Here is a 21,612-nt window from a genome sequence, read left to right on the forward strand (position 1 = left end):
TGGCTTTCGATATACAAATTCAGAATATTCTCTATGACTTTTGAAACACATTTTAAATCCTACCAAATTTCAACTCTCTTTTAGGAACACATTTTACAACATTCTCAAATTAAACACTTTTAACTCGACTAATTACGCTTTGAAAGTCTTATTAATTTTTTCTCAGAATGCCGTGTAATCCCCTTGTTTGGGCTCTGGAAATTAAATCTTCATTTCATTGACTTTACTCAACCGTTTCTACACAATAATTGTTGTTACAAAGGCTAGTCCTGGTATTGTTTTTCCGTTTCATTTGGGGGTATTTATTTTCTTCGCCCACCAGAAGTCAACTAAACTTCCGTCCCATTAATTTCTTGAGCGAAAAAGTCAACTGTTACAAGCGACATGCGAAGTTGTTAACATTTAATGGTACATTAAAACACCAATCGAAAAGAAATGGGTCGGTCCCTATTTCGCCATTCAATAAATGACATTTGTAGATACGTGCAGGCAGCAGGCATTCTTCTCTTTGATGGGTTTTAAAACACCATTAGCTTCGTGCCGCAGCCGCAGCCGTTGCTGCTGCCGCTCATGTTCATGATTTATTCTCATCTTTCATTTCACGTGTCAGGCACAAATGTTGTATTGTGCGGGGGAAGGAAGGAAACAACACCCACTGTTTCTTTTTTATGGGGGAGAGTAGGACTCCATCAGCCAAATGACACTTTAAAAACTCTGTCATTTGGTTTGACTTTGAAAGTAAATATTTTCTCGGCATTTGTCAAGAGTTTAAGTTTCACAGGAATTTCTTGGCAAAATGTTTCGACCTTTTATGCAGGCATTTTGGGACACGACAGAGTGTTGGTCTCCTCCTCCTCATCCTTCACTTTCCTTGGCAAAGCCTTTAGGCAGCACATATGGCAAATCACATGTGTTGTCTTTTTTCACCTTTTTCTTTTTTGTTGCTTAATTTTGCAGAAAAAATTCCAGGAATAAACAATGTAAGGATTTAAGGATTTCCCAGAAAATGCCCATAGATTATGCGAACATTTGAAACGTTCCTTTTTTGCAAAGCAAAGAGGCGTTTTAGGTCACAATATTAAAGTAATAGAAGACGGTGGATTTAATTATTTCTTATTTTTACTAAAAGGTTGCTAATGTGGGGTAAAAATAGAATTTTAAATGTAAAGAGAATTGATTTGGCTACCTGACACTCCTATAGAAGATGGTTTAATTTGATATATATTTTTTTATTTGAGCTAGTCTAAAAATATATATAAATAAAAAATAAGTTAAGAAATGTCAGCCGTTTGATTAGCAGATATAAAGGGTGAGATTCAGACTGCTATCATATCTAATCCATTCCTCCGACAGCTGCTAAAATTATTCCAGTGACAGTTCATTTTGGTGAGAATTTTCCAGAATTCATGGAATTGAAGCGTGATAGTGTGATTTCTTTATATTTGGCTGGAAAATCACAAGTGGCTATCGTTAGAGCACTCCAGCATTTAAATGTGAATAAATCTTTTGTGTCTCGTACCATCGATCGTTACTGTGATACTGGAAGCGTAGCCCAATGTGAAGGAAGTGGACGGAAGAAAACAGCAACACCAGCAGAAATCGTTCGAAAAGTAAAGAAGCGACTTTCGTCGTCCAGCAGTTTGTAAACAAACAAAATGATAGTGTTTTCTCGCCAAAGAAGTCAGCTGAAAATATCCACTTTCGGTTGGCCACCAGAATTCAAGCGCCGGTCATGGTAATGGTGTGGCCGCCATAACAGCCGATGGTCGCTCTCCACTCGTATTAATGGACAGATTAAATTCCGAATATTATGGCGAAAATATTCTGGAGGGTGTAGACCTTGGACATTCCTACAGGACTCAACACCATCGCGCTCAGCACGCAAGAGTGGTTGAATGGTTACAAAATGAGGTTCCTCGCTTCATTTCCAGCGCACAATGGCCACTAAAATCTCCGGATACCAATCCGTTGGACTATTGGGTCTGGAGTATTTTGCAAAGCAAGGTTGGCACTATAAAATACCAAAGTGTAGATCACCTCAAGCAAGCGCTTAGCCGGAAATGATTCAAAATACCGCCAAGCAACATTCGGGCAGCGTGTGACGGTTTCATTGGCCGGTTAAAGGCCATAATTCGTGCCAAAGATGACCAATTCGATGAAATCTAAACTTGCTCTAAAATCCGACATTTTTTGCTTTCATTCAATAGAATTGAAAAAAAAAAATAAAAATGATTACGTTTGATTTGTTGCAGTTTTTTATCTCACCCTGTAGGATGTTGTTAAGAATCGCCGACTTGTTTCGCAAGTTATGACAGATATAGTAATTGGAAATTTTGGCTCTGTATGGGTGAGATACCAGAGAGGGGGTTCGCAGATTATATCATCTTCACAACCGATATTGCGTTAGCAAAAATATTTGGATGCGTGGAATTGATATAATTTTATTTCACTTTCTTTGAGCGTTTTGTTTTTCAACATCTTGAACCCTATGTGAGGGAGGTGCCTGAAGAATTTGTCCGATCTGTACTATTTATTACAGATCTTGTGTATTTGGAAATGGAATCTGATGTTAATTTCGTGTTTTATGAGCTTCATCCATATTCAAAATTTTGAACCTTTGGGGGGAGGTACCAGAAGAAGTGGACCGATATATTCCATCTTCACACCAGACCTTGGGTTAATATTGTGATGTGTGTAATTTGAAGACAATCGGACTCTTACATCACATTTTATGTGATTTATATTTATTCAAAATTTTGACTCTTTGTAATATTAGGATTTGCATAGTTGGAGCCTAATCAGATTATCCGTTCTCTTCCTGTGCAGTAAATAATTTTCTTTGAAAATGTTAACATTTTGTTTGGGAGGTACCAGAAGGAGTTTGCCAATATTGTCCATCTACAAACTCGATCTATGTTTGATAATAATATTACGATGTACCAAGTTTTGGCCGTATGAAATAATATATACCTCCCTAGCCATATGGCTGAGGCTATAAGGTTTCGATAAAAATTTTGTCATCAATCGATTTTGAACCGTTAACATTTGTTACACTCTCTCCTGACCAGCATACACCACATTTACATATCGCAATCTAGACATTGGCGACAAATTGCCAATTGCATTTATCGCATTTTTTTCATTTAAATGGTTTTTAGATTATCAATTTCCACATTTCCATTAAAAATCATCATTTTGATATAATTAACATTACTCTGCAGCAGCAACAACAAAAATGTGATTCCATTAATTTACATTTTTAACCATTTCTATTTTCTTCGTGATTCTCTTCCTCCCTCTCTCTCTCTCTCTGTCGTCTTCATAGCATCATGGATAAATTGCATTATTATTTTTCAATTGCATTTTTATTCATGCACTTCCTGCCAGCGGCAATCTCCCTTCAATCCCCTTCGTCGTAATCATCAGCAGCAATCGCTGGTAATCAATTTTATCGATATCTGGTTTTTCTTCTTGCTCCCAATACTTGTGTTTTTCGTTCCTTGCCTTTGCATATTCAAATTGAAATTGAAAGGGAAGAAACTTTGTCAGGCTCGAGGCTATTAATTACTCTTGAGGAATTTTTTCCTGGCGCTGAGATTTTTGTTTGTTCTTAGTCATTAGTTTAAAAATTGGGGAAAGCTGAGAAATAAATACAAATTTCACAAAACTAAACAAAACAATAAGACAGGAGGGTCAACTAAATGAGGCTCTCAATTTAGCAGGAATATAATTAAAATCCTGTCGTCAAGGGATTTAAAAAATTAAAAAAAGAGATTTAAAAAAATAAATAGGAAATGCGTCCTTTATTTTATTTATTTAGAGAACAAAATCGAACCTTACATTTGGACATTGAAAAGTACAATACAATGGTTTTTTCAGAAAATTCCTTAAATTGTAAGTACAGGGTGAGATAAAAAAAAGTGCAACAAACAAACGCCACAATGTTTACATTTTTTTAAATTTTATTGAATGAAAGCAAAGAATGTCGGAAATAGCATCTAAATATAGAATAAGTTTAGATTTGTTCATATCATCTTGCACGAATTATGGACTTCAAACGGCTAATCAAACCGTAACACGTTGCCAGAATGTTGCTCTGCGGTATTTTGGCCCATTCCCGGCGAAGCGCTAGCTTGATGTGATCGACACCTTGATATTTTTAGAGCCAACTTCGTTTTCTAAAATACTCCAGACACAATAGTCTAAAGGATTGTTATCCGGAGATTATGGTGGCCATTTTGCGCTGGAAATGAACCGAGGAACTTCATTTTGTAACCATTCTTGGGTGGCGCGTGCTGAGTGCAATGGTGATGAGTCCTGTTGGAATGTCCATGGTCTGCGGCCAAAATGTTTGCGTGTCTAAGGCTTTAATACACCCTCCAGAATATTTTCGCAATAATATTCGGTATTTATTCTAATGTCACGGTCGATTAATACTAGCGAGGAACGACCATCGGCTGTTATGGCGGCCCACACCATCACCATGGCCGGCGCTTGAGTTCGGGTGGCCAACCGAAGGTGCACATTTTCAGCTGAACTCTTTGGTCTAGTAAAGCAAACACGATCATTTTGTTTATTTACAAACTGTTGGACAACGAATGTTTTCTCATTGGAGAAAACCAAATTCGGCAGTTCACCACTTTCGGCCAAGCGAAGCAACTCTTTAGCTCTTTTGAGTCTATTTTCTTTCTGTTGCGGTGTTAGTTCTTGCACTTTTTGGAATTTCAATTTGCCGAATGGAATAGTGCAATATGTTCAGCTCACGAGCCATTTTTCGGCCACTGTGATGCTGGTTTTGATCAAGTCACTTTTTTACTTTTCGAACCATTTCTGCTGATGTTGCTGTTTTCTTCCGTCCACATCCTTGACGTCGGGTTACGCTACCAGTAACACGGTAACGAGCAATGGTACGAGATACAAAAGATTTATTCACATTTAAATGCTGTAGTGCTCCAACGATAGCCACTTGTGGATTTCGAGCGAAATATAAAGAAATCACACCATCACGCTTGAACTCCATCACGAATAACTTTTTTCTGGAAAATTCTCACCAAAATGCTTTTGTACGCTTGTAAACAATATAATGAGGTATCACCGGAGTAATTTCGACAGCTGTCGGACGAGTGGCCTAGAAATGACAGCAATATGAAGTTGGTTGCATTTTTTCATCTCACCCTTTAATTTAGATATGTCAATTATTAGAGCTTCTTTACGAACTAAAATGAATAAGTTGTGATATCTCTGATGTTTGAACACTCATGTCAGCTTAATATTGTCGTTATTTTTCAAAAGCTGAAAAGGAATTCAAACTCACATCAAATAATGAAAACCCTCCTTTTTCACAAAATATACAAATTAAAATTTCCAGCTATTGTTCTTTGAAAACACAATTGAATGTTGCGCTCTTTTCACAGGAATCATTCATGTGCCACACTTTGTTTCGATAAGTTCAGCAGCTTTTATTGTTGCCATAAATGTCACCAACTCTATTGTTGTTCTTGTTGTTGCTGCTGCTGCTGTTAATTCCATTCAGCTATTGCAGCCTTCCTCAGGATGCCTTCCTCATGAGTTCGATGTGGCTGCACGAATTTCAGTTTATTTTTGTTGCGAGCGAAATCCCTTTTCCGTTTTTAGAAAACTCTGCTGGCCTCTAGGCTCCGTTTCTGTATTTATGGTTATTAATATTTTGAATTTGTTGTTGCTGTTGCCATGGTACATGGTGGGATTTGCCTTCAATGGGTTGGATGGTCGTTTGGTCGGTTGACTGATCCACATCTATTTTTAATTTAATTATTTGTTTATGCTGGCAAGCATAAAAATATTATTTGCATAACACAACACAACGTCTTTTTTATGAACCAATGGTGAATAATAGGGAGTTTTTTAAAACTCCTTTGAAGGACTAATGATGTTCAAAAAAGGAGTAAACTCATTATCATTTTTTACAGAAAAAATGCCATGACCTCACAAAGTTATTATTATGGATTTTTCTGAAAAATTGTAAGTCATCAAAGTAACATGTTTATTACTTTTCAGAAGTTTCTCAAAGCTATGATAGTGGAATTTTCAGACCATCAAGGCTATAATCATTGATTTGAAAAAAATGTTTCCAAAGGACCATTAGGGACAAATTTTTAGATTTTTTAAAATATTTTCTAACCAAGGATAAAATCGTTGATTTTTTAAAAAAATATTAAATAATATTTAAGATCGTTTCTGTCAGTGATATAATTATAGATTTTTAAAGGATTTATCATTTTTCAGAAGAAGCCAGTTGATGAATTAAGCCAGCCAAAAAAGCGTTTTAAGTATTCTCACCTTACAAAACTCTTTTAGGGAATATCAATGAAAACAGGTTAATTTTTACGAAGGACATAATATACATTTTTAAAGAATATTTTTCAAGGACAATTGATGGTATGAAAGTGGATTTTTAAAGGACGTTTTTTCAAGGGAAATAAAGGATATAAGATTTTTTTAAAAAAAATTTCCATGCATACCCAGGGCCATAATAGTAACATTTTTAGAGAACATCTTTCAAGGACATAATCATGGATTTAGGGATCATCGAGGCTATAACCGTGCATTTTTTAAGCAACTCAAACACCATTGTAAAAGTAGAATAGAGTCCAATCTCCCTCTTCGATTGTCAACTCTATTCTGTTTTCGATGAGAAAAGAAACACGACCGATTAGTTTGGTTGCTATTTCAATTCTAGTTTTATTTCTAAAATATTTTCCTTACGTACTACTGGAACTAATCTAACTTAACCTAGTCGCAGCCACACAATTGTTCTTATCTATTCTAATATTGAATGGAGAACATTGCAGGGCTGCTTGACATCTCATTCTAGTGGCCTTGTGCATCTACTGAGCGCATCGATATATGTGCGTGTGGGTCATAACCTTTATTATCTCTCACATTATCGTATGCGTCAGCGCACAAGATCACCGAATTCTTCACATGTGATATTTTATGGCGGCTGGGAAATATTTAATTTTACAACATTTATCATTTATTGCTACATTTTCCCAGCGCCTCAATCGGACTCAAAAGTATGTACAAAGTATTTTGTACAACCATCATGGATTAATCGCGGAGTTTCTTAACAACCTTTTAAAGGTCCAACAAGCATGATATAGCGAACATTTTTAAGATCTACTTTGAAGGACCATCAGGGACTTAACCGTGGAATTTTAAGAAATTGTATCAAGGACCATTAAGGATCTTCGATCTATTTTAAGACTTTCATCATTGACCACAAAATATATAATCGTGGATTTTTATAAACAATTTTTCAAGGATCATCAAGGATATAATAGGGAATTTATTTCAAAAATAAAATCGTGGATTAAAAAAATCACGGGCCATCAAGGATCAATGATTGGGATTTTTTTAGAAAATTTCAATGAAATGATCCTGGATCCTCGTAGATTTTTAAAGATATTATTCAAGGACTATCAAGTATAAAATTGTAGATTTTCAAAGAAATTTTTCAAGGACAATCAAGGATATTATTGTGGATTTTTAAAAACCTTTTTCAAGGAACATCAAGAATGTAATCGTGGATTTTAAGGACCTTTTTCAAGGAACATCAAGGATATAATCGTGGATTTTTGAAGACCTTTTTTTCAAGGACCATCAAAGATATAAACGTGAATTTTTGAAGACATTTTTTAAGGACCATCCAGGACATAATCGTGGATTTTTAAAGACCTTTTTTCAAGGACCATTCAAGATATAACCTTGGATTTTTAAAGGACCTTCAAGGATATAATCGTGATTTTCTTTAACTAAAATCGTGGATTTTTAAAGATTTTTCAGGGATAAAATTGTGGATTTTTTCAAATAAAAATTGCGGATTTTTAAAGATTTTGTCGAGGACAAAATTTTAGATTTTTTTAGGAACCATGATAGACATAGTCTTGAAAATCTAAAGGATGTTTCAAGGACTATCAAGTCGATAGTCTATCAAGTCGATTGTTTATAACTTCTTCAAGGGCTATTAAGACTATAATGTGGTTTTTGATAACTTCATTGAAGAAGCCTATAGTTTGTTTTTTTTAAGAAACCCTCAAAACTATAAGCCGGGATTCTTTAAAGAACGTTCCAAGTAACTTCTAATGACATCAACGCTGTAATCGAGGATTCTTTAAACAATATTAACAAACTTTTTAGATTTAATCCACATATTAAAAAAAATCAAAGACCATCCAAAAACTTGGAAGAGTTTTCTAAAGATTATTTGTCATATGCAATTATGGAGATTTTTTTCCGGAGCATTAAAGCTATAATCTACATTTTGCACAAATGTTTCAAAGAAATTGTATTCTTGAGTCTTTCAAACTTTGTTTTGTCCCCCAAGCTTCTATTTCTATCTTGGATATTTTTAAAGAATTTTCTAAGCATTTTATTTTTTGAATTTTTAAGGAATTATATAATTTTGGATTTTTTTTAGGATTTTGTCCAAGGACCATAAAAGCTGTGTTCTAAAATTATTTAAATTAACTTTTCCAAGGAGCAAGAAATAGGCCGGGATAATCAAAGTTACCAACAAAAAGGTTTAAGTGTCAGATTGTTGCGAATCAAACTATCCTATCAGCAATATGAAACATATCATATAAAAAAATCCCGCCACTCACAACTTCCTCTTGAACTGACCTAAATACTAAATATTTTAAAAATTTATAATAAACCATTTTTAATTCGGAATTATCACTTCATTAAACTTTAATAAAGCATTTAACTTTTTTTGGAAATTTCATGCCAACACAATAATTTCCCAAAAACCGCAGTTTTAATAATGCGGTTAACCCCACAATTGTTCATTATATTTAAACCAAATTGCCTTTTTTCATATTTTCCGAAAAGAGAAAAATGAAAATGAATCAAAGCAAACAATAAATGCCATGTGGAGCTGCACTGTTTCCCACACTCTCGACTCATTAATTGCTTCCCCAAAGCCCGAAAAATTCCCGCAAACCAATTAAGCAGCAATAAAACCAACAAAAACCAAAAATAAGTGAAAATGAAAATTAAACAAAGCAACAAAAAAGAACAAAAAAACGATGTCACATAAAAAATAATTGCATTTCGACCATTATGGCCGTCGCCTCGATACTCCAAACTGCAATAATTTATGGCCAAACTGAATCGGGTGATGTGATGAAAAATGAAGGCAAAATGAAATGAATTGAAAATACCAACATTCAACATTCAACTCAATAAACTTGGTCATAAAATTATTTAAATTTCATTTATGGTCAAATGGTGATGGCAAATGGTGTTGAGTGTCTGCCAGCCAGGCAGACGGACGGACAGACAGACACAATGTGAATTTAAAAATGCAAATAACCAGACACGCCCGCCCGCTCGATTGACCGAACCCACCTTCAAGTACAGCAAAAGTTTTTTTTTAGTTTCCATTAAATGCTTGATGGTGGGAATAGTTTTCGATGTTAAGACCATGACTGAAATTTTCTATATCCACATGAAAGGAGGTTGTTGGACTTCATGTATGTAAATGTGTTTTAGAAGACGTTTGTTCTTCTTTGTTGCCATAATGTTATAGAATGATATTTCTTAAGCCCAATTCAATTTTAAAATGTACGAAAATAAAATAAAAATCTGTTTATTCTGCACTCAAGCAAACCTTTATTTCATCCCCAATGAAATTATCTCCTAAAGAGGCTAATACTCTTCTTATAATGAAAATCTTATTTTTCTTTCATTCGACACCGAATTGAAGGCAGACCCATTTTGAAAAATAATTTAATCTCAAAATCCACACTCATTTGACTACAAATCAATATTCTGAAATGAAAAAAAAAACGAAACGAAAGAAAAAGGTTAAATGAAAGTCCTAAATAAGTGATGGGCAAAGTCATGATTAAGCCTTTTTCCGTTCTCATTTAAAAATCCTTTCTTTCGTTCTTTCAACAATGGAAGAGAACAAAAAAAAGGAATGCCAACAGACAAGACAGGCAACAGTTATTGAATTGTCAGCATTGATGTGTTGATGGAATACCAATTGGAGCCTCCTCTCTATTGACACAGCTCTCTACAAGCGGTCTGTTGGCAGAGTGCCGTGATTAAATGGAAAATTTTCAATCGACTTGTTTTTATTTTCATGGCAAACAAAGCAATATATTTTAAAATAAAATGAGTCAGAAAATAAATAGACCTATATTTACAGGTGGAAAATTGAAAATCTTCAAGGTTTAATGTGGGAACATAGTCTTTACAGGGTGAGATGAAAAAACTACATTCAATTTCAGACTGCTGTCATTGCTAAGCCACTCGTCCGACAGATGATAAAATTATTCTAGTGACAGCTCATTATATTGCTTACAAGCGTACAAAAGCACTTTGGTGAGAATTTTCTAGAAAAAAGAGTTATTCGTGATGGAATTCAAGCGTGATAGTGTGATTTCTTTATATTTGGCTGGAAAACCACAAGTGGCTATTGTTAGAGCACTCAGCATTTAAATGTGAATAAATCTTTTGTGTCTCATACCATCGCTTGTTACGGTGATACAGGTAGCGTAGCGGGTGGAAGAAAACAGCAACATCAGCAGAAAAGGTTCGAAAAGTAAAAAAGAGATTTGATCGAACCCCGCATCGCAGTTGCCGAAAAATGGCTCGTGAGCTGAACATATCGCAATATTCCATTCGGCAAATATTGAAAAATGAGCTCGGGGTAAAGCAATTGAGATTCCTAAAAGTGCAAGAACTTACACCGCAACTGAATGAAAATAGACTTGAAAGAGCTAAAGAGTTGCTTCGTTTGGCCGAAAGCGGTGAACTGCCGAATTTGGTTTTCTCCGATGAGAAAACATACGTTGTCCAGCAGTTTGTAAATGAAAAAAATGATCGTGTTTACTTGCCAAAGAGGTCAGCTGAAAATGTGCACCTTCGCTTGACCACCAGAACTCTAGCGCCGGCCATGGTGATGGTGTGGGCCGCCATAACAGCCGATGATCGCTCTCCGCTCGTATTAAACGATCGTGGCATCGGAATAAATGCCGAATATTATCGCGAAAATATTCCGGAGGGTGTATTAAAGCCTTGAGCCCGCAAATATTTTGACCGTAGACCTTGGACACTCCAACATGACTCAGCTCCATCGCACTCAGCACGCGCCACACAAGAATGGCTACAAAATGAGGTTCCTCGCTTAATTTTCAGCACACAATGACCACCAAAATCTTCGGATACCAATCCGTTGGACTATTGTGTCTGGAGTAGTTTGGAACTGCGTCCTATATTTGTACAAAAAGCACTAAACAAATATTTTGTATTGCCTTAAATCCCCAAATTTGACATTGAAGTCTCTGTTGGTATTTGGAATAGAGACTGGAGGTGATTTTGGGCATGTGTACTGCAACTATACAAAAAGTACCAAAGGTACTTAATTTGGTATGGGGTGAAGGAATAGAACTGAAATTTGATATGTGTACCACTGTTGGTGTCTGTGGTTGAAAGAAGGATCTGATTTTGGATATACGTTCTATAATTGTAATAAATTGTTCTAGATTTTGGTACAGAACTGAATACCTGCAATTTCATAATAAGGTCGGTGTTGTATCTAAGCTGGAAATTATCGGTAGTTTGGAAATGCGTCCTTTATTTTTACGAAAAGTACTAACTCGTACTAAATTTGGTACTGGGTAAAAGGATACAGCTGAGATTCTGAAATTTGATATTGAGGTCTCTAGGGTTTACACATGAAGACATTGATATAGTTTTGGACAGAGAAATTGAATGTGTGTCCATTGTGTAATGGTTTTAATTATATCCTCCTCGGTACACTTCAAAATGAATGATTTTGAAGATTTTTTGGTGTAGTAGGTCAATAATTTCCTATTATTCTTCCCGAAAAAAAAATTCTTGAATAATATAAAGGGTTGCAAGTCTGAAAATTAAGTACGATGTATGAAGTTTGAAAAAAAAAATATGTTGACAAACGGGACAAATTGTGCATTTTTTTAATACTAAAAAGTCCTAGTACTTACTGTTGGAAAGAATCTAAAATTTTTAACGACACTTTTCGAAGACGAAGTACCAGATACTTGGTAGTCCTTGGTAATATTTATATCAAACTTAAGTTAGGAGCGAACATGAAAAGTATTAATCCACCTCTTCCTGTACCTCTCCCAAAAGATTCTAATGTTAGCTACCAATAACTCATATAAAATTCTCTCTGAAATTATATTTTATGAGAGAGAGATAAAAAATCACTCGATTTTCTTCAATGTTTTCATGTCCCAATTAGACAATATTTGGTATCTGAAAAAAATATGTGATTTTACGGTCCTCTCCTTCAGATAGCTCAGTCTTCAGGGATTTAATCAAAAAATGTAAAATCATTCCCCATTTCCCTTCAAAATTTGCTCATTTAAATATTTTTTTATTTATTATTAGATATAGCGGAAGGATGGGAATGAAAGGTCTCTGATTCCGCCTATATAATTTACAAATAAACAGCTTTTAGATTTGATTTGATTCTAACTTAAGCTCCCAAAAATATTGGTCCCCACAAATTATATTTTATTTTAGTCTACCATGAATGCAATGCACTTTTTTGAATTCTCTTATTATTCTATAAATATAAAGTGTTATTTTTGCCTCCAAAAAAGTTTTCTACCATTATTTATACCTTACTATGTAGTGAATAAAAAATATTTTATAGAGCCTTTGAAAAAATCAAATTGGTGAAATTTTTCTCAATTAGTCTCATTGAAGCCTCCAATACAATCATGTCAATTACCGCATGTAATGCATATTATCCCCAATTGTAACCAAAAATGCTGTTGAGATAGCCAATATTTTTCTTCCACATTACATATCTCCCTTATTGCATTTATCTTCTGCAAACAATCCTAAAACACACAAAGTTCAAAGGAGAGTGCTCAAATGTCGTCTTCAACGATCTTATTCTACGCATTAATCCAATCTCTGCCATTCAAAATATTCACACACTTGTGTAAATGTTATCCAGCATATGAGACCCTGTGAGTGTGTCTGTGTACATTTGCCCTGCGTGGGCGTGATAACAAAGAAAAGGATTTGCCTTTTTTTTTTTGTTCATCGGCGACGTAACCTAATGAAATGCAATTCAATTTTCCGACACCGATGTGCCACCATATGTACCATGTGTGGCTGGAAAGGATTTATTTGTTTCCCATTTCGCCACCAGCTTCTTGCAGCACGCCTCTTTCACAACACACACACACACGCATATGTGAATGAAACACTTGAGAGCCCAACAGATCCCATCAAGCAAGGATCCGTAAAACGAAAACTTTTATTAGATTGCTTTCTAATAACTTCTTCGTTTGTATCGAACTGACAAGCTGGCAAAGGTCAGAAGGCCAGCCAGCAAAGGAGGAGCTCAAAACAAGAAACCACAAAGGAAAATTGTATTAAGCCTGATAGGCAGCAAGAATGTATCCATCATTTTCCTGGATTGTCAATAACTGGGCAGTGTTTTAATCAACACTCTGCTGCTGCTGCTTCTGATGCTGCTGTAATCAAAACTACACACACACCCACATACACACATAGAGATATTGCCTTTGTGTCATGCCTCTAATCAAAATCCATTGAAATCCAAAAGACAAACAGAAACCCATCAATGGTCGTAACTTTCACATTGTCTATTTTTTTTTGCTCGCTCTCTTGCCTGGCAAGCTCTGCTATCGTGGCAAAGTCCAATAGGCTTTAACTGTTCACTGAATTCCCATTGAGTTTGGGGGAGAGGAGGAGAAGGTCGCTTCCAATAATATTATTTTTTTGTTTTTGTTTCCATTTCCGAAAATCCTATTGTTCCACTGTTACGCCTTGCCGTTTGCCATATCCCAGGCAGGTGATAAACCTCAAACAGGTACAACCATTAAAAGTGGCAAAATGTTGTAGTGGCTGTGGCGGTGTTGTTGTTGCTCTTGTTGTCGTTGATTGCAAATAAAGTGGCCTGTTCGATGGTGGCGGTGTCAGGACAAAAATCGAAATTCACATAAGCCAATACTTTCGCTTGGCCGGATAGAGTTACATGTCGAACCAGAGGTGGATTTTAACAAGATATTGTTTTTTGATATACTATTATGGTAATATTTGTTGTTGTACAACAACAAGTAAAATAGAGTGGAAGTTGTATAAAATGTTGTTGGTTTAAAACTGGGTAACTGTCGCAAACAAAATACGAAATCAAGGCAAAATAAAAATGTTGAAGATTCTTTTATTTATTTTATTTCTTTACTTTATTTATTTTTTTTTTTTTTGTTTTGAAAGAATTAAGAAAAATCGACAGCTTTATTCCACATATGAAATAACATGAAATTCTGTTTTTTAATTAATGGTTCTTCAGCCTAAGATTTCCAAACTACGACAAATATTTTTTTCGTATACAACCTTATCACGCTATAATGCAGGATATAATATGCATTATTTATATCTTTGCTTTAATGTAGGTTATTACAAAGTCATGTCGATATTTTCCTAAATCTCAATTCCCTGATTTCCTTATGGCTTTACAATACCTGTCACTGCAGATAATGAATAGATTTTGAAAAAACATCTAATAATAATTTCAATCATGAAAAAGCCATTGGAAAACAATGATGGCATATCGATTAGCCTAGGATGTTTTCATTCAGTGCAGCCTTTGCTGAAAACAGCACATATTTCAATATTGTTGTTGATTTTCAAACGACATGGAAAGGATAATAGATTTGTCTGTCAACAAAATAATCTGCAGTGCATTACATGTGTCAATGTTATTGTATTTGCCTACATTCACACATATGTACATATTTGATGGTATATATTACAAAAGGGCTTACAATTAATTAGAGCTTGGCGTGGCGAGGAAGGGGAGGGAGGGATGGTGAATTAAAAAAAGTAATCAATTTGTGTTTATTCAATAGGACGGTCATAGGTTTGACACAGCGATATGGAATATGTTCATTGCCTATGCCGAATATCATTCCGAACTTAAAATACATATTTTAGGCACCATCCAGGCCATATTTTCTACATTTTTTTTTAATTTTATTGAATGAAAGCAAAAAATGTCGGAACTAGCATCAAATTTTAGAATAAGTTTAGATTTGTTCGAATTGTTCACCTTTGGCACGAATTATGGCCTTCAAACCGACAATGAAACCGTCACACGCTGCCCAAATGTTGTTCTGTGGTATTTTGGCCCATTCCCGGCGAAGCGCTTGCTTGAGGTGATCGACACTTTAGTATTTTTTAGTGTCAACCTTGCCTTCCACAATACACCAAATACAATAGTCCAACGGATTGGTACCCGGAGATTTTGGTAGCCATTGTGCGCTGGAAATGAAGCGAGGAACCTCATTTTGTAACCATTCTTGGGTGGCACGTGCTTATTGCGATAGTGCTGAGTCCTGTTGGAATGTCCAAGGTCAAGGGGCCAAAATGTTTGCGTGCCCAAGACTTTAATATACTCTCATATTTTCGCGATAATATTCGGCATTTATTCTGATGTCACGGTCGATTTATACGAGCGGAGAGCGAACATCGGCTGTTATGGCGGCCCACACCATCACCATGGCCGGAGCTTGAGTTCTGGTGGCCAACCGAAGGAGCACATTTTCAGCTGACCTCATTGGCAAGTAAACTCGATTATTTTATTTACAAACTGCTGAACAACGAATGTTTTCTCAGCGGGGAAAACCAAATTCGGCACTTCACCACTTTCGGCCAAGCGAAGCGACTCGTTAGCTCTATTGAGTCTATTTTCTTTCTGCTGCGGTGTAAGTTCTTGCAGTTTTTGGAATTGCAATGGCTTTACCCCGAGCTCATTTTTCAATATTTTCCGAATGGAACATTGAGATATGTTCAGCTCAAGATCCATTTATCGGCCACTGCGACGCGGGTTTCGATCAAGTTGCTTCTTCACTTTTCGAACCATTTCTGCTGATGTTGCTGTTTTCTTCCGCCCGCTACGCTGCCAGTATCACCGTAACAAGCGATGGTACGAGGCACAAAAGATTTATTTACATTTAAATGCTGGAGTGCTCCAACGATAGCCACTTGTGGATTTCGAGCGAAATATAAAGAAATCACACCATCACGCTTGAACTCCATCGCGAATAACTTTTTTTCTGGAAAATTCTCACCAAAATGCTTTTGAACGCTTGTAAACAATATAATGAGCTACCACTGGAATAATTTTAACAGCTGTCGGACGAGTGGCTTGGAAATGAAGTTGGTTGCAGTTTTATCATTTCACCCTATATACCTTTTTTAGACATAAGGCTAAGGTTGTGCAAAGTTATAAACATAATGTTTGGGAACGGTTCATAGTTGAGGATGGGCTAAGGTTGGGTTCTCTCATCTATCATTATGCCGAAATATGACATAATGTCTTTCCAGTCTGTAAATTTTGATTTTTTTTTAAAACAAAACCGTAACTGTGGTAGAAATTTAGAAAAATTACGATTTTTCAAAATCGCAAAATATTTTCGCCTCTAGGCTTGTAGGCACCTCTAAAATGTTGGCTAACTTAATTTTATATGCATAGGAAAATTTGACCGGAAACTGCATCTCGATGAAAAATCTCAATTTGATTAAAAAAGCTCGATAACATAGCCTTAATTGACTCTTACAAATCTTTAAAATCAGTGGAATGTGGAATGTAATGAAATGTAATGGTTATAATGGTTGGAAAAGATTCTCAACTATATGTTGATTAAGGGAGGGTTCTCTTATCTATTATTTTGCGGAAATATGACATCATGTCTTTCTAGTCTATAAATTTCTAATTTAATTTCAACAAAATTTAGAGAAATTACGATTATTTTAAGAACACAACATATGTTCGTGTCTAGGACAAACAAATTTTTGAATGACTTAATTTTATACACACAATTTCATGTCACATCAGTACCATACATAGCCTTTACTGGCTCTCACAAATCTTCAAAATCTGTGGAAAGGTAGTATTTCTTAAGGCTAGCTTTCAATATTATTTGATTTAACTATGCACACATTTCAAACGACCAATAAATCAATATCGAACTGCTAATGTATGAACATATGTAAATCCTCCGCCCATGCCGACACATTTACATCTCTATTTACATATGTATGTGTGCATATAAAAATCAAAATTTTGTTTGTTTATATCTTGTCTGATTGTTGTTCTTGTTGTTTATTTTATCTACTTCCAGGAATCAAGCAATTTTCTACCATCATACGAGGCAATTTCCTTTGCCGTTAAAAGTATTGCGACAAAACTTAATTGGACACAAGTTGACATCTATGTTGGCGGTAAGTAAACGGAGAATGGAGAACGGAAAACGGAGAAAGAAGAATGAAGAAGCGCGGCAGCAGCGTGAAAACGCAAAACGGCAACTGATAAACACCCACTTAAACAGACGGCAAACAGAAACTGAAACAGAAACACAAACATAACAGCATGGTAAACACAGATTTCTTTCCGTCGTAGCTGGCGGAGCCATTACCTCTACCTCTGGTCTCAGTTTTGTGTTTTTGCTGTTCTCTGTTGCTGCCTTAAGGAAATTTCTACAAAATCTATTTACATCTAAACAATTTTTATGGCACGTTGTTTTTGCCTTAGTTTTGTGCGGTGTTGGTGAAAATGAATGACTAACTTTATTTGGGACAATCTCTCCCTCCCACATTCCAACACCACCACCACCACCTCCCCATCCGCTGCCATCTTGTTTCCATCTTAATTGTATTATGTCGGATATTTTTTTCTGGTAGTAGTCTTGGTGGAATGATACGACAAACACTGACTGGCTGGCTGCCTGGTTGGAAGACTGCTTGGTTGCCTGGTGGGTTGTCAGGTTGTAGGAAGATGGAGATGGAGATGGCAAAGAATGAATTTACATTTAAATTTAAATTGAGTCAATGTGGACTCGTCAGGGAAAGTGGATATTTGGCGAAAATTGTCTGGCTAAAGGTGTTAAACGTTTTTGTTTCATATTCTATTGGAGATTTATGTGGGGTTATCGTCCAAGACACTTAAGCTAAACGTTGCTTATCGCTGCTAAACATCTTTGTTTTCTTCTCACAAAAGCTGGCATCATTGTTGGCGAGACAAAATCATTTTCTAAGAAATTCATAAATATGGCAAACAAAACAAAAATAGACGTCAGCGATTCCGGTTATTTGATACTCTACTCAAATAAAAAGAGCGATATCACTTCTTTTTCCACAAAACCTAACAGTTTAGGGAAAGGGCAGAATGATGAGTGTGACACTTCTAGGAATGAAGAAAAAGTCTTCTAAATTATATTTTCCTTAAAAAAATATTAATATTTCAAGCATTTAAGTGCTTGGGGAATAAATTTAGATCAGGCTTAGAGAATGAGATTGGAGGAAATATTTGGGTTAAAACACCAACTTTACTTTAGAACCACCGTACAGTTTATAGCAATGTAGCGTGCAAAAACATCTCCATTCACCTGTTAGTAGCCCTCTCCAATTTTGTAGTTTACGTTTAGGTAAAGCTATTACCTAAATTTGAATTCCCTCTTCTTGCACAGGTAGGAAGTGCGGGGATTTCTATTTATTATAAACATGAGAAAGTGTTTTAAACAAAGGACCCGCAAGCCAGCTAAGCAAACCAACTAAACACAACATCTTCAAAGAATCATCCTTGGCGGGTAGAGATGTGATATTTTTTTTGTAACGACCTTTAATGATATTCAGGTTCGTCTTTGAAGATGCCGGGCAAAATTCTGATGTTGTGAAAACTTTCAGCCAAAGGAACAATGAATGACTCATTGTGGTGACGGTGGTGGCGGCGGCAGTGGCGGCACAACAACTAACATTTTTCCAAGTTATTAGAGCGGGAAATTGAAAGAAAAATTCTTACACATGACTAAATATCTTCTGTCCCTCTTCTTCCCCTTATCTTTGAAGGAATATTCTTGGCGATAAACAAAGAGATAAATTTTGTGAAATAACCTTTAAAAGCTATTTTAACATTTTTACGATATCCCCCTTACCTCAGCACACGGCGTAAAACTGAAAGGTGGCCTATCCAATCAATTTGTTGGAAAGTCATTGAATTATGTGACAGTTACTGTATTAGAAAGATGTTTTTATTTAAATCAAAATATAACCAATCTGAGGAAATCTTAAGGAGGACTTTTAATAAAGCTACCATGTGTATTGGATCTACCTTTGACAGGTTATTTAAAGTGGCGTCTTTGACAAGGTGTTCTCATTTCGACTTTTCCGCTACTGTTGTATCAAAAATGTCAGGCAAAATAAGGAGCGGAGAGAGAACGAACTTTGTACTCTTGAGAACCCAGGAATGTAAGAGAGAATGAACATATCGATGCATTCAACAGAAGATAAGTTCAAAACAAAGATGCTTTAATTCAAAAATTAATTAGATGTTATCGTCATAGGAATTTCAATAAAGAGCTCTAGATAAAATTGAAAAATCCAAGGAACGTTGAGTTAAAATAGTTAATAGTTATATTTTTATAAATTCTTGGCTGAAAGACACCTTTTATTTCTCATTGAAAAAAATCCGTTTTGTGCGACCGATAATACTCGAAGAGAGATTCTAATTTGACCGACATCTAATACACTGTAAAATTCAGTATTTTAAAGAAATCATGTATGAAGCATAGGTGATACGATATTAGTCCCCTGTATCCCAAAAAAATAATAATAAATTAATTGTATAATTATAAATAAATTATATAATAATAAAATAAAGATGTCGCATATAAATAGATCGGAGTTCCTAAAATAGTTAAAAAAAATTACCAAATCATAACATTAACTTCAAAAATTGTCAGTTCCAAAAGCGTACTCTATTTGGAAATCTTATCCATCACCTTCCCCAAAGCAAAAATTAAATTTCGTATTTCTTCAAACATGGCAAAATATTGATGCTAAACATCAATCAAATACGAAAAAGGAATACTTAGTTATTTTCTTCTAACTTCCAACAAATTAATAAGTAGATTCGACAATTTTATACTCTCCAACAAATAGACTATACTCAAAGTTTCTAAAATTTGAAAGTTCCAGAAACATATTGGATATTTTTGCCAAGAGTTAATTTTCAGACACAGAACTCAGAGTATCACATACCACCTGATTTAATGGGAACTTGGGAGTGAAAACTAATAATACAGAACAAGTAAAGGGTTGCCCATATTCGACGGACCCATCTGGCAACACCATAACTTTTGACAGAGATGTCACATCGCTTAATGACATACCGCGTTTGAAGCGTCAGTCCAAGCAGATTTTTACCATGAACCAATACACGCCACGCGGACGCTCTGAAATAGTTGAAATTTACATTCAACAGAAGAAGTCAATTGCTTTTAAAACATTTAAAAATGTGAGAAGTGCGCCTTCTAAGAACACAATTAAGAACACCAAAAAAAAAAAAATCCGAAGAGGCCATATAAAAGTCGACCAAGGCGATCGGCCGAGAATATCGCCGCCGTACGAGCCAGTGTTGAGAGATCCCCAAGAACATCCCAAAAACGCCGTTCTCAGCAGTTGGGCATGGCTCGGTCCACTTTACAACAGATTATTCGCATTGACTTGCATTTGTTCCCGTACAAAATTTAATTGACGCAAAGAATGTTGCCTGCGGACAAGCCTCGTCGATTGGAATGGGCCCAAAGAGTTATGGGTCCGTCGAATATGGGCAACCCTGTATACCCAGAGTTTTGTCAATCTAGTTAATAGTTCGGTACGCCTGAACGTATAAGTGATTTTTCATATCACTCATACGCCGACTATTCAAACAAACGACCGAAGTCAAAGAAGGAAAAACTCTTTTTATATCTCAACCATATGTCTAGAGAGGGTATATATCATTTGATACGGCCCAAACGTACCTCATCGAAATAACGGTTTTAGACCCTATGTCTCTTTGAACCAAATCCGTTTCAGGACATTTGGAGTCGATGTAGCGATGCCCGTCTGTCTGGCTGGTGCACACGATAACTCTCGAAGGGAGTATCCGATTTCGTCCAAATTTGGTACATCGTAATTTTCTTTGTCAAACATAGATCGAGTTCGAGATGGGCAGTATCGGTCCACTCCTTCTGATACTACACGTACCTCCCACACAAAGGGTTAATTTTTTGAATAATTACAACTCTTATAAAATGTGATGTAAGAGTCCGATTGTCTACAAATTTAATACATCCCAATAATTTTATTAACCAGAAGTCTGGTGTTAAGATGGAATATATCGGTCCACTCCTTCTGGTACCTCCCCTTCCTCCCTGAATATCCATTTTGTTCATAAAAAAAAATGACATAGTTCTCCATAGCCGCCATTTGAGGCATTTAAAGACCCTAACCACATGTTAGCAAGTTGATGTTTTATCTCAATTGATTTAATGCCTCCTTGCATATAAAAATATATTGATCCACCAAATTACACTGCGCCGTGTCCTTGGCTTTGTGGAATTCAATATCATGGACTGAACTTCCCAATATTTACCTTTTAGTTATTACATTAAGTTAACTGCTAACGCCCAATTTCGTTTTTTTTTCTAAAACTTTTTCCATAAATTCACTTGATGTGGACGAATTTTGGAAGCTTATATTTATAGTCTCTAGGAT

General features: G+C 35.7%; 1 protein-coding gene across 1 annotated transcript in view; it reads left to right on the forward strand.

Annotated features, from left to right (window-relative positions):
* LOC101900915 (uncharacterized) overlaps nucleotides 1-21,612 on the forward strand; it is a 97,060-nt gene that overhangs the window by 40,152 nt on the left and 35,296 nt on the right. Inside the window, exon 3 of the mRNA XM_059118063.1 lies at nucleotides 17,199-17,298. Within this exon, the coding sequence (XP_058974046.1) occupies nucleotides 17,199-17,298 (100 nt within the window). The remainder of the gene's footprint in view (nucleotides 1-17,198; nucleotides 17,299-21,612) is intronic.

Source organism: Musca domestica, unplaced genomic scaffold, assembly GCF_030504385.1.
Source record: "Musca domestica strain aabys unplaced genomic scaffold, Musca_domestica.polishedcontigs.V.1.1 12, whole genome shotgun sequence".
In the NCBI taxonomy this organism is placed as follows: Eukaryota; Metazoa; Arthropoda; class Insecta; order Diptera; family Muscidae; genus Musca; species Musca domestica.